Source organism: Corapipo altera, unplaced genomic scaffold (assembly GCF_003945725.1).
Source record: "Corapipo altera isolate COAL_440 unplaced genomic scaffold, ASM394572v1 141, whole genome shotgun sequence".
Taxonomy (NCBI): domain Eukaryota; kingdom Metazoa; phylum Chordata; class Aves; order Passeriformes; family Pipridae; genus Corapipo; species Corapipo altera.
Genome location: NW_020884971.1, coordinates 1180016 through 1193594, shown reverse-complemented (window position 1 = coordinate 1193594; position 13579 = coordinate 1180016). Strand labels below are relative to the sequence as shown.

The window sequence follows — 13579 nt, the reverse complement described above, 5'->3', positions numbered from 1 at the left end:
GGTGGTGATGCAAAAGCCATGTCAGTATTAGGGGGCTTTATAATGCACCCCCAGGCACAGCACAAAGCCCGTGTGCACGTTCTTAGTGCTGCCCTGGCTGTATGTTCTGTAGGGTTTCTGCTGAACTTGCTGCTCTGCATTTGGAGCAACTTCAGTCTTGCAGGCGGGATGGCACAGGGATAATGGGGTAGCAAGACAGAAAAACAAATTCTCTTTTTTGATCTACATGCTGGAAGTGTTCAAGGTAGGTTGGATGGAGCTCTGAGCAATCTGGTCTAGTGGAAGGTGTCCCTGCTCATGGCAGAGCGTGGAACTGGATGATCTTTAACTGTCCCTTCCAACCCAAGTCATCCTATGATTCTATGATGTAGTGGCTGATGTTGCTGGTGATTGTGTCTCTTAGTACAATGAATTTATGCTGGTTTTGTCTTTCTTTTTAAAAATATTGCAAAGCGTCTCCTATGTCTTTATTTATTTTTCTATTTTTTTTCATCCTTACTACAGTTGCACATTGTTACTTACATGAATGGAACAGTCTGTTCTTTTTGAGTGGCCATGACAAGAAAATACGTCTTTTTAGCAATTCTAAGTGAGGCACTGAGGTGTTATTGGGGGAACTTTTCTCCATGAGAGGAATCATACCTGAGACCATGCACTTCAGAGCACTCTGCAGTGCAGTGGCAGGGTGTGTAGGCACACGGAGTGTTCCTGTTCCTTCATTGAACGATGTTTAAACACAGTGTGACGTAGCAGCTTCCAGGAGTGTGGGAGCACTTGGATTCCAGCAGTGTTACCTCATTAGACTCACTATTATGAGTGCTGCCATTTATTCACAGTAGTAAACATTGTACTGAATAGTGTACACAGGATCTAGGCTTTAGAAAACAATACAATTATGAGAACTGAACAGTCTCGAGAGATTGTGTTTAGTGAAAAGCGTTTGCTGGAGCTTTGCATGAAGCTGCAGAAATGGGCAGTTCATGGTGTTGCCAGAAACCTTCCCAAATCTTTTTTCCCCGAGATAAAATTCTGAAAGAAATTAAATGTCTGAGATTAAATGTGATTCATTAGAGAACAAACCTGCAGAACTCAGGACAGTCAGCCATTCTGTCTGATTTCCTCTGAGTCTGTTATGAGGGTGATAGATGGCTGGGTGATGACAGCTTTTGAAGTGTAGATTTCTGCTAAATCAATGGACAAGGTATGTCAAATTTCTACTCATTTCCAAGAGCTTCTGTCAGCCCCCACAAACAGCTGCTCTTTCATTCACTATTGTACTGTGCTGGAGCCACAGAACATGAGAGAAAATCTTGTTCTGTGAGTTTTTATAGTTTACCACATCCAACTTTCCATTTTAGAAAGCAAAGAATGTAAACAACAGTCTTGCTTCGATGTCTGGGTAATGTGCAGCAGCTCCATAATCAATAATAGAAAATGTTACTGAAAGGCCCAATAGACCTCAAAGAGATAATGTGAATTGGCCATTAACAGTAAGTCATTATAGAACTTATTAAGTGAAGCCTTGGGACTGTCATAGAGCCTAAAGGTTGACATAAATTTTTCATACACATTGAACTTTGCTAAATGTGCTTGCATTTGATTAATGATGACTTTCTTCAGTGCTCTAATAAGAAGAAGGAAAATATGAGCTGGGGCTGCAGCAGGGAGAAAAGGCTCCTGGGAGGAAGGGCAGTGTTGGCAGCAGGGGAACAATGGGGTTTTCTAGAGATGCCCTGCCAAGTATGAGGGAGTTTTTCACTCCCTGAAAAATTGCTCCTTACCACCCAGGGAGAAGGCAGTGAGCACAGCATGTGGACAGGGAAAGACAGTTTTGTAGTTGTGGAAGCGAAAACATTGTAGCTTCCAAACACCAACAGAAAATTCCGCCCCAGGTCCCCTTAAACCCTCCAAATGTCACAAAGAACAACCAAAAAATCCACCCTCAGCCCCCTTCAGCCTCCACATATCAGAAAGAGCAATACAGAAGCGCTTCATACTTAACAAGGGACAGGAGTGGGGTGTCTGCAAGCCCTGCTGGGGATGGAGCTGGAGGAAATTTGCCTTGGCAGTCAACGCAGTGAGTCACAGACTCATGGAATGATTCAGGTTGGAAAAGAAGACAACAACAGCAAAGCAAAACCTCCACTTGCAAAAGGCCTGAGGAGCAGCATATGGATTTGTTCAATTAAAATAAACATGTTTTTCGCTTGTTTGAAATAAAAAAAAAAGGGAAAGCAATCAGTAACCTCAGTCCAAAGTCTAAGCCTCTTTCACTAACCACCAAAAATGCAAGGCATGTCTTTGAGTTAGCTAAGGGATAGCTTTAAAAAAACTACAGAGTAAGGGTTTTTTCCTCTTTCTAGTGTTTAAATCTGCTGAAGTTCAAACTTTTAAGCTTTAGTTTTGATTTATTTTAAAAAAGCATCCCTGTAATCAAGAGTCTGACAAACAGCTCCAGACAAGAGGACTCAAAATCTTCTCCTAGACTTAGATAGCTGAGTCATTAGGTATTGGTCCTGATTTTACAAACATAGAAGGAAAAAGAAATGCGGACAAGAGATGTGTCTATTCCTTCTCACCTCCTGGCAGGATGGGGTAGTAGACAATTATCCCCATCACCACTTATAAATTTGTCCCTCCAAAGCAGATTTCCCCCCCAGCCATGGATGGTGTTTCAACTGTTGGTGTTCTTGATGCAGTTATGAGCTACTGCAAACGGACTAAACAAGCATGAAAAAGAAAAGAAAAAATCTATCAGGTTTTGAGTTTGGCAGTTAGAGAACTCACAAGGACTTTGAAAATCTCAGGTTCAATTCACTGCCTGGGTTAATATTTAATTATTTATAGAACACAAATTGGTTTCACCCAAAAGTCTGAAAGACTCTTGAGAAGGACCTTTCTCTGACCCAGAAAGTCCACACACAGTCCATGCAAATCTCTCCCCCTTTGTGTTCTGTGTTTTCTTTCCACGGCGAAACATGAAACACTCCATGTACTCTGCAGAAACCCCCACGTGGAGAAGCAGTTGACCCTGTCATGTAAAACCCTCCACCTCCAGGAGTTTGGAGGTCTGGGACCTCAGCAAAGTCCACTGGGGGTACACACACATGAAGTCACTGTGTCATACACGGCAAAGCTCTGCCTGGAGTGATGGCGCAGCTTCTGCCCCTCCTCTGCTGTGCCGATTCTGGGGACCTAATTTTGGAAGTGGGGTTTGCAGTTAATTAAGGGAGGGAGTGAAAAACCACAGAGCTCAAGTTGGTGAGCAGGCAAGGCCCAGGACTTTGTGCAGAAACAATTTTTCAAATGACTATGAATCCATAAATTGGAGTTGGCTAAAATTGTTTGTGTGACTTGGGTGATTGTAGTGAGCCCAGCTCAGTTAGATTGGAAAGAAGCAAATTTGAAATTATCAAATGCAGAGGTCAGTGATATTAAATAATGGAAACTTTGTGCACGAACATGCTGAACGTGGAACTGGGTCAAACTGGTTGAGCCCCAATCTCAGCCCAAATGAATGAAAACAATAGCAGAGGTCCAGAGACTTGCAGCTAATTCACTTGAGAAGTTAACTTATTCCCTTTCCCAAGCCATTCCTTTTTCTTCTCTCTCTTTTTGCTTTAATTTTATTTTTAAATATAGAGTGTGACTCTGGTGCAATTGTTCAACTTTACAGTAGCTCAGCATTTAGATCAGTGGCCAAAGGGGAAACCTACACAGGGCCTACGTAGATTTTTGTTTACTGACCCTTTCAATAAAAACATGTCATTCCAAGAATGCTGCTGGATGGGGAAGACATAAAAGAATTGCAGGTGTTTGGGTTCCAGAAAGCTAAGGCTGCCTCTTTGTGAGTCTTATTTAAATTCCTATCCTTCACTTTCTCTCTGATTTTATCAGATGCAACATGGTAAAATTCAGCATTTTGTCTTGTCAGTCAGTCAACAATATGGAGCCAAGAAAACATGGAAGCTCTTCAGAAGCTTTCCTCAGCTCTGGTGTAGCAGCCTCTGTGGCAGGAGCTCACACAAGATCACATCAATGCTGGTGGAGAGCTTGCAGGCTTGTACCTCTTGACATGGTATCTAGGACTGCTTGACATCATGGCAAGAACAGGACAGAGGCCAATGCAAGAATTTCCAAACAAACCCTCCCTTTCCCTATCAGTGTAAGTTGGAGAGTTCCCTTAGCAACTGGTCCTGCATTTGCATTCCTAATCGATTCTTGCCAGTGAGGACTGGTGCTCAAATGAGGGCTGGTGCTCAAACACACTGCGGGTACTCGAGAGGCAGCAGCTCCTCAGCCCCGCTAGGGTGCTAGTCCTGGTGATACCCAGACAGGCAGGAAGCTGAGGATTTTTGCTCACGCATGCACTCAGCTCACAAAAAAATCGCTCCTGTTAACATCCCACTGACGGTATTTGGAGGGGGTTTGTTGTATCCCCCTAAATGATGCCTCAGGCAGCACTTCTAAGAGGGAAAAATGGCCAAAACACTGTCTGCACTTGCTGCTGTCCCTTGCCTTACCTGGCTCAGCCATGGTGATCCTCCTTTAATTAGGGTTTTCTTCAAGCTGTAATTAGTCTTCCAGTTCCTTACATGGGTGTGAGGCTCAGTCCTTCCCTGAGCTCAGTCGGGAAGACAGAGAGACTGCGCTAAAGCAACTCGTGTGATCAAAGTCCTTCCCAGTCGGCTCAGACCCTGGGAACGCTGCGACAAATTCCTCTCGTGTGTCGGGACCAACCCGGGACTGCTGGGCTGGGCTGGGTTTATGCTCTCAGATTATAAACCTGAGACTCCCCGACTGCTGGTTTGAAGTTTAACACAAATAAACATCCTGTTCTTGTGCCAAAACATGCCGTGGGTTTGAGGTGCTGCAGATGACACACAATGAGGGTAATTCCCAGCATTTCAGAGGTGGTGTTGGCTGAGATTAGCAAGCCTAATTTAATAAAACACTATGTAATTGCATGTTCACTGGGAAGAGGGAAAAATAATCAAATGAAAAAGGACAAAACCAGCAGGGAAAGACAATTTATTTCCAAGCATCTACGAGAGTGCTACAAACAGTAGAGACTAAAACTCAAAGCATTTAAAACTATTTAAAAAAATGTAGTTGACAATGTCCTTCTTAAAAATTAAACATAAAAATGTAAAAAATGCAGTTATTAATTCTAAAACTTGCTCAAAAGTGAAATAAACCCAGATAACATCAATGAGGATGGAGTCCTACAAATTACTTATTTTTTACTTTATTTCAATTTATTAATTTGTAAATTGATACTAATTTCTTTTTTTTTTAATGTTTATTTAAATTTATAATGGAGAAATGTGCAAATCTAGCAAAATATTCTTTGGATTATAAACAGAGAAAAAACAACAACCAAAGAAATTTGAATCAAATTAATAATAAACTATAGAATTATATAGAATGCATACAGCTATAAAAAAGTGAAATATTACAATAAACACTGTAGAGCAAATCTGCTGATTTAGCAAACCCTGCCTTAGAAAATATGGGGATATAATGGGTCAAGTGAATATGTTATGGATATAGAGCTGAAACACCAGTCATAATTTTAAGGAGTTAAATTTTAATCTAACTACATAAATGGGGGTCTTCAGAAAAGTGATACGCCAACAAATCAGATTTCCTCTCAGATCAAGCAGTTTGGTACCTGATTGCAAATGAAGGACAGGGTGTGTAATATGAAGAGTAAGAAAATGTATATCAGTTCTATTTATTGCCTCTTCCCATATTGCAGCTGCTGATCTCTGACCCTAAACAGTCAACTGTATTAAATTCAGCAAAAGCAAAGCAGTACACAGATGCAGAAAATGTTGACGCACAGAACATATTCCAATCCCTTGCTCCTTCTGAACTAATAAAAAAAAAAGTTATAAATCACTTTTTCGATTAAAAACGTCCATTACGAAGCTCAATTCCCGAAGCTCTCTGTGTTTCTGCACTTCTGTGGTCACAAGGTAAATGTGTTCCTATCCGCAGATGCTTGTGACAAAAAAAAAAAACAAAAGGAAAAAAATCAAAAGGAAAAAAAAGTAAGCACTGGAATCTTAATTACTACTCGAGTAAAGTAATTGTCAGGTAGAACAGTCTTTAGGGAACTGACAGCTAAAGTAGGTCAAGTTTAAGTCTCTAGAACCCGCAGAAGCTTAGCACAGATAGGAGAGCTCACAGACCTGGAGTACACTGTAAGTACAGAGCACTCCTATCCACCTACAAAGTCACTTCTGAGACCTCTGGAATTCCTAAGATATAAGATAAAGGCATATTACATGGGGAATATTGAAAAGTATTACACTTAATTTAATCCAGAAAACACAGTAGTCTTCTATGACTATTCTTACTGTGTTCTGGGAGCAGCCACAAGCTGGAGATAGAGAGGGTACAAAATGTTCACCAGACATTACATTTTTTTAATCTAAAAAACATTTGTAAAATGTACTTGATTTTTAAATAATCACTTAACAAGGCAACAAACCAACTACAAACACATAATAAATAAGGCTATTAAAAGGTCACAATTGTAGTAAATTAGTCAGAACTATAAATGGGACATTAGAAACACTATGTTTTGCCTTATATGCTTAATAACCAGAACAAGAATTAAAAAAGAATCAGTTTATTTCAAAGTCGGCTTCTTATATTGAAGCACATATTAAAGCAACAGTACAATGTTCATAAAATATAAGTGTGATGCCATAACATTTCTTACATGTCAGAATACTGATATTTGTATGTATACTAAAATAAGAATTTTAAAATTGTACAAATAGATACATTAAAAATGACATAGAAATAGGGCCCCTCCCACTGCAACAAGACGAGAGTTTTTATATCTGGCACATATTAGTTCAAGATGAAAGTATAAGCAAAAAGATTTACAAGAATCAGCAGTAACAAGTTTGATGCTCAAGAGACATAATAATTGTACATTGTACTGTACATACATCATATGGGTTTAAGCTGGCTGAATATTATATATTTCAAGTTTAAAAATGCACTACCATATAGAGTGTCCATAGTTTAAGGCGAAATTACAGCTCAGAACTGTTATCTTTTCTAATCGTGGAAGCTTCTTTGATGTAAAAGATTTAGGTGTTCATAATACATAAAAGATTTCCCTTGTTTGTAGGTTCACTTTTAGCATTTTCCTTCATTTAAATATGTTGTATTTCTTAAGTGGGTTTTTTCCTTTAGTGAAGCTGGCAGCCAACTTCTAGATTTGCCTTTGTAGGAAAAGGTACTTCACAGTATTTACCACTTTTATGTCCTTTTCTTTCAAAGGAATCCTCTTTGTCAAACTTAAATGTTTAAATGAGATTTTTCTTGATTTTTAAAAAAATACCTGCTAACATTTCTTCTGGATTCTTCAGAACATCGGACACAGTTCTTAAGGCCAAATCTTAAACTTTATTGTTAAGAATCATCATCGAAAGTGTCTTTGGAGCCATATAAGTCTGCAAGTTTCTTAAATCGAGGTCCCCAGTTTTGTAGATAGTCGTAGTCCAAATCAGAATCTGTCGTCGCTGACTCTAAGGAGCTGAGTGACCCAGCCACTGAGCCTCTGCCCTCATAGCCATAGATCTGGATGGAGTCATAGGGAGGAGCAGTGGGGTCGTTGTCAGCCTCCTGTATCCTCGTGTTGATGAAATCATCAACGTCCACGCTGTTGGGAGCCGGCCGGAGGCCCGGTCTGGGCATGTACTGGTACTCGGGTTTGATGTCCTTGCGAGGGATGAACCCATTGATGCCATCGGGGTTCTGCAGCGTGGCAATGTCAAAGGCTTCCGTGTCCTCCTCACCTCCACCCTCATCATCATAGGTGATAATGTTCTCCCGCACGTCTTCTTCTTCAAAAACGATCAGAGGTTCTTTTTTCTGCCTTTTCAGTGTTACAAACAACACTACAATGACTAGAGAAAAAAAAGCAGGAAGTTAGCCAGGACTCTCAAACAGCAGCTCCTTTATCAATAGATTGTTGCCCTCACTGAATCCTCAGCTTTTGTTCATCATGGATGGTTGCCTACATCTGCATTTTTAGCATACCTTCCTAGGTAACAGCAGAGATGTTTATACACAGAATGAACATACTGATCTGAGGCTTCCTGTTTGGGTCATGTGCCACTGCTCTTACTAATTGCTCATTACTGCAAGACTAATTCAAGGAAAGCATTTGTGGGCCCCTAGCGCTGCAGGAACACTGTGACACTGCCTTTGAGCAGCCCAATCACATGAATATTTGCGAGAAAGCAAGCATGAATCTTTATTTTCTCCTGTATGCCCAAATCTCAACTCCACAAGTCATTTCGATTAAAATGGAATTTTCTTAAGCAACACCTCCAAACACACGTTGTTGTTCTCACTTCAAATTTCTATAAAATAACTTTAAAATATGTAAGAAAAGAAAGACTATAAATTACTATGGGCAAACTAAAAAAAATTATATAAATATTTTCAAATCATCAGGAAACACTTCACAGCACTAAAACACTTCACACACTAAAATCCAGTCTTCTGAGCCACTCATCTATCTTCAACACAAGAGGGTGTGAGGGGAATAGCTGGCAGGAGCCATTAATCTGGCTGACCTCAATAGGGAACTTGTCATCTAGGGAAGATCACAAAACTTAAAACTCTATGTCATGACCTCCTTTAAACAGTGTCCCTGATTAACTGATATTAGGCCATGAAAGGACATTCTCCAAGCACACCATGACAAATTCACTGGTGTTTGCTATTGCAGTTATTATAGAATCATAGACTGGGTTGTTGGAAGAAACTTGAAAGCTCATCTTGTTCCACTCCCCTGCCATGGGCAGGGACATCTTCCACTAGCCCAGGTTGCTCCAAGCCCCCTCCAACCTGGCCTTGGACACTTCCAGGGGTCCAGGGGCAGCCACAGCTTCTCTGGGCAACCTGTGCCAGGGCCTCACCACCTTCACAGCCAAGAATTCCTTCCCAACATCGAATCTAAACTCGCTCTCTCTCAGTTTGAAGTCGTTCCCTCTTGTCCTGTCACTCCAGGCCCTTGTAAATAGTCTCTCTCCATCTTTCTTGCAGGCTCCCTTCAGGCTCTGGAATGCTGTGATTAGCTCGCCCCTAAACCTCCTCACAGGCAGGCAGATTGGTACCCCCTGTAAAAATAACAGCTAAGAAATTAAGATCCATTTAACCACCCTGGCACTGAAGGCAAGGTTAACTTTTTAACACAAACAGCAGGGCAGAGCCCTGAGGCCAGCCCTGGTTTTACCTAACAAGATGACGATGCAGGCCAGGATGGCGATGAGGGCGCCAGTGCTGAGCCCCGCGTTGAGCACGAAGGCCTCGGCGTTGCAGGAAAGGAGGGAGCCACTGCTGTCACAGCCACACACCCGGATGGTCAGTGTGTTGGTGCTGCTCAGGGGGGGCAGCCCCCCGTCACTGATCACTATGGGGAGAAGGTATAAATCCTGCTTTTGGCGACTGAATCCCTCACGCCTGACGAGAACGCTCGCTGTGTTATCTGTTTAAAGAAGAGAGAGTCATCGTTAATTTTTCCACAAAGTCATCCTCTTAGTCAATATTAATAAAAAATATATCTTGCTACAGTGGCTGTCAATTTTCAAGTGCTTTAGTATTATTTCTACAATAAACCAATACAAAGTGTCATCTTCCTAGTGATCCAAGACTAATTACACTATTATATTTAATTCATACAGTACCACACAGTTTTAATTCTTGTACAATGATGAGGGCAACACAAGGAACACAGATAATCTCTGTTAGCACCTCATGAGAGCACCCCACTAACTCTCTGATAAACTCTATATTTCTTCAACTATCAAAATGACTAGGCCTTCCTGTTGCTGTTTGAGCCAGTTTTAATATCTTTCCAGAATTAAAGCCTTCACTGGAGCGGAAAAAAACAAATGTCCCTGATGTGTTGTTCTTGGAGTCACACCTACAGGCATGGTCGACAGAAATCTGTACCCAAATGGACTGTGTTAAAGAGACTCCCACAAAAGCAAAAGCCAGCATTTGCTGTGTATTGGGAGATTTGAGCCTCAGTGTTGACCTCTTTCATAAGCAGTATTTTATCAGAACCTGTTTATCACCCAAACTCCCCAAACCAGAAGTCAGATCATACATACTGTATGTCTGGGCACATTCCGAATTATGTGGAGATGAGGAAGAGTTAAATCACAGAATTGCAGAATATCCTGAGTTGGAAGGGACCCACCAGCATCACTGAGTCCAACTCCTGGCAGTATTTCTCTAATGCCATTCCTGCTCTTGCTGAGAGATGTCCTGTCATTAGTCTCCTGGTGCAGCGGACAGAAACCAAGCTACCATCTCAGCATGAGTCAAAGGTAAAAGCCTTTGAGAGGGAAGTGTGTGAGATGATACCCCAGGCTGAGGCAGCCAGTGCTTCCCACTCCCAGCCATGCTGGATAGAGCCTGGGAAACACAAAGGGGGTTTCTTTATTGTGCTCCTTGTTTCTCAACTCAGACTGAACCAAAGTTTATAACAATTGTAAACATCTTGAAGTAAATAAAACAACCATGGTTTTCAGACCTTCAAAAACTAGTTTAGGATGAGGATTTACTTCACACAAGGTTTTTGGGTTTGCCATGCTCTTCATTTTTTACTATATAAGGAAAAGAAAAAAAAAAAAGCCAGTCCTTTTATCTACTAAGGGAGGGCTATTCACCTCTGGTGGTACCCACTTTACTGCTGCCTCAGGGTACTGCAGAAGATTAATCGTTTTCCTGCTGAAGAGTCAGCATAAATTCCAGAATTTAATAATGCAAATCATAAAACCTCTCCTAATGATCTAATCACTGCTATTTCCATGGAAGCTTGTGAATAAATTATACCCAAAGAGAAGTATTCTTGTCTTACATTAACCAACCTTACAGGCAGTGCCCCGAGGTAGGGCAAGGTCTGAAAATGTCCCCAAATTTGGTGGACACAGGTCAATTTTTGGGAGAGGGATGTTTGCACTGCTTATCTGACTCTCCCACTAGTAACTTCTGCAGATCACACCAGAAAGGATGAGTATTTTTAAGTAGGATCTGCTTGCTTTATACCAAATTAATTCATCCCCCATATCTACCCCTCTGTTGCCAGACCCACCACTCCTGATGCCCCGGGTGGGCACCTGAGCATGCACAATTGTGGTGGTTTTGGTGTTGAAGACTCACAAAAATAATACTGGGTAGAAAACAGCTTGTGAACTTCTCTTTTACGTGATGGTCACACTTGCTAAGGAAAGAGAAGCTGATAAAGATCTGATTGATTGTCACTTGTGGCTTTTGAAGGTGCCCTTTGTTTCCTCCAGAGGCCTTCTAATCTCCTAAATGTTTACATGCAACATGTAAACTTTGTAGCACAACTTTTTAAAGTACCTTAGTTATATCAGGAGCCTTATTTTAGGACTCTAAATTTATGGTCTTGTAAGAATTATGTATAAATAGAAATATAACAGCTATTAATCTATTAATCTATCAACTAATTTGAACTAATATATATTGATACAGAATAAAACTATTCTCCAGAGTCCTCTAAAATGCGATTAATAATTCCTCAGTATAAGAACCAAGATCTGTTCTATTAAATGAAAAATCACAATAGGACAGATTATTCTTGTGGCAAAAAATGTGAACATTAATAGTGGACTGAACTACAGCTGCCTCGAGGCTGCAAAGGCAAAGTGGAAGGAAACACAGGCAGTACCATATATTAGCATATCTAGTCTGTTGGTTATGCATTTTTTATTATATATTTCATTTTTTTTTTGCATTTTGGCAGCTTAAATAATATTCTCAGTTAGAAATAAGAAAAAGATGGCAAATTATTCAGTTATTATACAGACTGGGTACATTACATTGCATAAAGATTAGACTGATTGCATCACACAAAAGCTGAATTTGATCTAATAGGTGCTTTATCTATTTAACGTGATTTCTAGTTTAACATAAATTTTTAAAAAGAAAAATGCAATCCACAGTCCTAGTTAAAGTTTAAAAAGGACTACTGTACATGAAGCCTAAAAAGTAGTTTTTATACTTTTTTTTTTACTGTTTATGTTCACTTCTCACATTTAGAAGAAATATAATACCCGTAAGAGGAAAAACCCCTCTTTTACCTAGATAAAAGATAACATATAATTTTAGCTAATATTCTCATCCTCGCTTTTTGATTATTTTCAAGTCCCAGGAGTCTAACTATAATCCAGGTAAAATGGCAATTTTAAGCCAATAGAAGTTAAATGTCAATACCATCTTAAAACTATTACTCAGCACGTATGGGAGTGACTTGACTGACAGTCCTAATGAACACGGTGGGGGTCAGCACAAGGCAGAGGGAAGAAAACAGCCACCTCATCACCATTCTCAGATATACACAAGCTCTCATTTTCCCAGCTGTTATTGCCTGAGATATCCAGTATCCAAAGGTGCTGTAAGTGAAGATTACCTGTACTGTCTATAAAATCTTCACAATTGGAAGTTATAACTGAATTACTCCACGCTGATCTTTACACTTATCTCCCTGACCTTTGGTTTTTGTCTTTTTCTCTGGCGACCTTATTGATGGTTTTCCAGTTGTTCCTCTACATACAGGCAAATGTAGCTCAGCTCTGGGGGGTTTGTTAACATCTATATTGTGTAAGGAGGATTCTAGATGAATGGAGGTGGCTTCAGTGTGAACATTATTACCTGTATCAGAGTGTGAATGCTGATTCAGCAATAAAATAAACAATTTCAGAGGTCTGGCTGCCTAAAACCATTCCCAGGCAGCAGCAATTCCTGTGGATAATCCATTGTAGAATCCTGTAAATATATTGTTCATGTGTTTCAAAATGTTTTGATTAAAAGAAATTGCAAGCCAGAGAATACATTAATATTTAAAAAGTGGATTTTACGTCCCTGATTTTAGTGGGCTCACAAATTTAATTCCAAGCTCTGTAAAGCCCCGTCTTGAGGTGGTCACAACCTCCCAGCAGTGCTGACTGCCACATGAGGTGAGTGAGCCCAACCAAAGGGCAGATCAGTTTAGGGCCCAGTAGGATTAAAAGCAGGAAATGAATTTCCTAAAAACCTGTGTCTGTGCTAGGAAGTGTCACGAGCCTCCACTGCTCTTTTGAAGCTCTGGTTTCAATGGGAACAAAACTGAATGGAGCGAACACGGTGCTGTTTATTTGTGGGATATACGATGAGGAAACAGTGCAAAAGTAATTCAGTGTTTTATCCCAGCGTGTGCCGAGCCATTATCTCGTGTTTTCTATGGCAGACAGTCTCAGCTGAGGACTTGGGAACACAGTAGGCTGTTAATAGGATATAGAACGTGATTATGTTTTTCGGATTACTGCGATGTGTGATTACTTTCAGGAGTTGGTAAAAAGAAACTCTATTAAATGATAATTATAGGACTGTATTCACTATAAAGTTCAGTAATAGGCCCAAACACTGGAGTTTTCATTAACTGTTCTCCACAGTTAATAAAGCCATTTTTCTTTGAAACTACCAATTCCCTCTGAAAGCAGTGGCATGGTATATAGAATACTCAGATTTACAG

At 40.3% G+C, this 13579-nt stretch overlaps 1 protein-coding gene and 1 long non-coding RNA gene across 4 annotated transcripts in view; both read right to left on the bottom strand.

The window, feature by feature from the left end:
- Positions 1–1015: 1015 nt before the first annotated feature.
- On the bottom strand, positions 1016–4091 carry LOC113957554. The gene is made up of 3 exons (XR_003531207.1): positions 3748–4091; positions 2580–2720; positions 1016–1029 (listed from the first exon to the last, which is right to left on the bottom strand). It is a non-coding gene; the product is annotated as an uncharacterized LOC113957554 (long non-coding RNA).
- A 924-nt stretch (positions 4092–5015) lies between these two features.
- CDH11 (cadherin 11) overlaps positions 5016–13579 on the bottom strand; it is an 84549-nt gene continuing 75985 nt past the window's right edge. For all 3 annotated transcript variants that reach the window (XM_027665144.1, XM_027665146.1, XM_027665145.1), the window contains exons 12-13: positions 9272–9523; positions 5016–7934 (exon numbers count right to left, since the gene is read on the bottom strand). In XM_027665144.1, the coding sequence (XP_027520945.1) occupies positions 7438–7934; positions 9272–9523 (749 nt within the window). In that variant the 3' untranslated portion in view covers positions 5016–7437. The remainder of the gene's footprint in view (positions 7935–9271; positions 9524–13579) is intronic.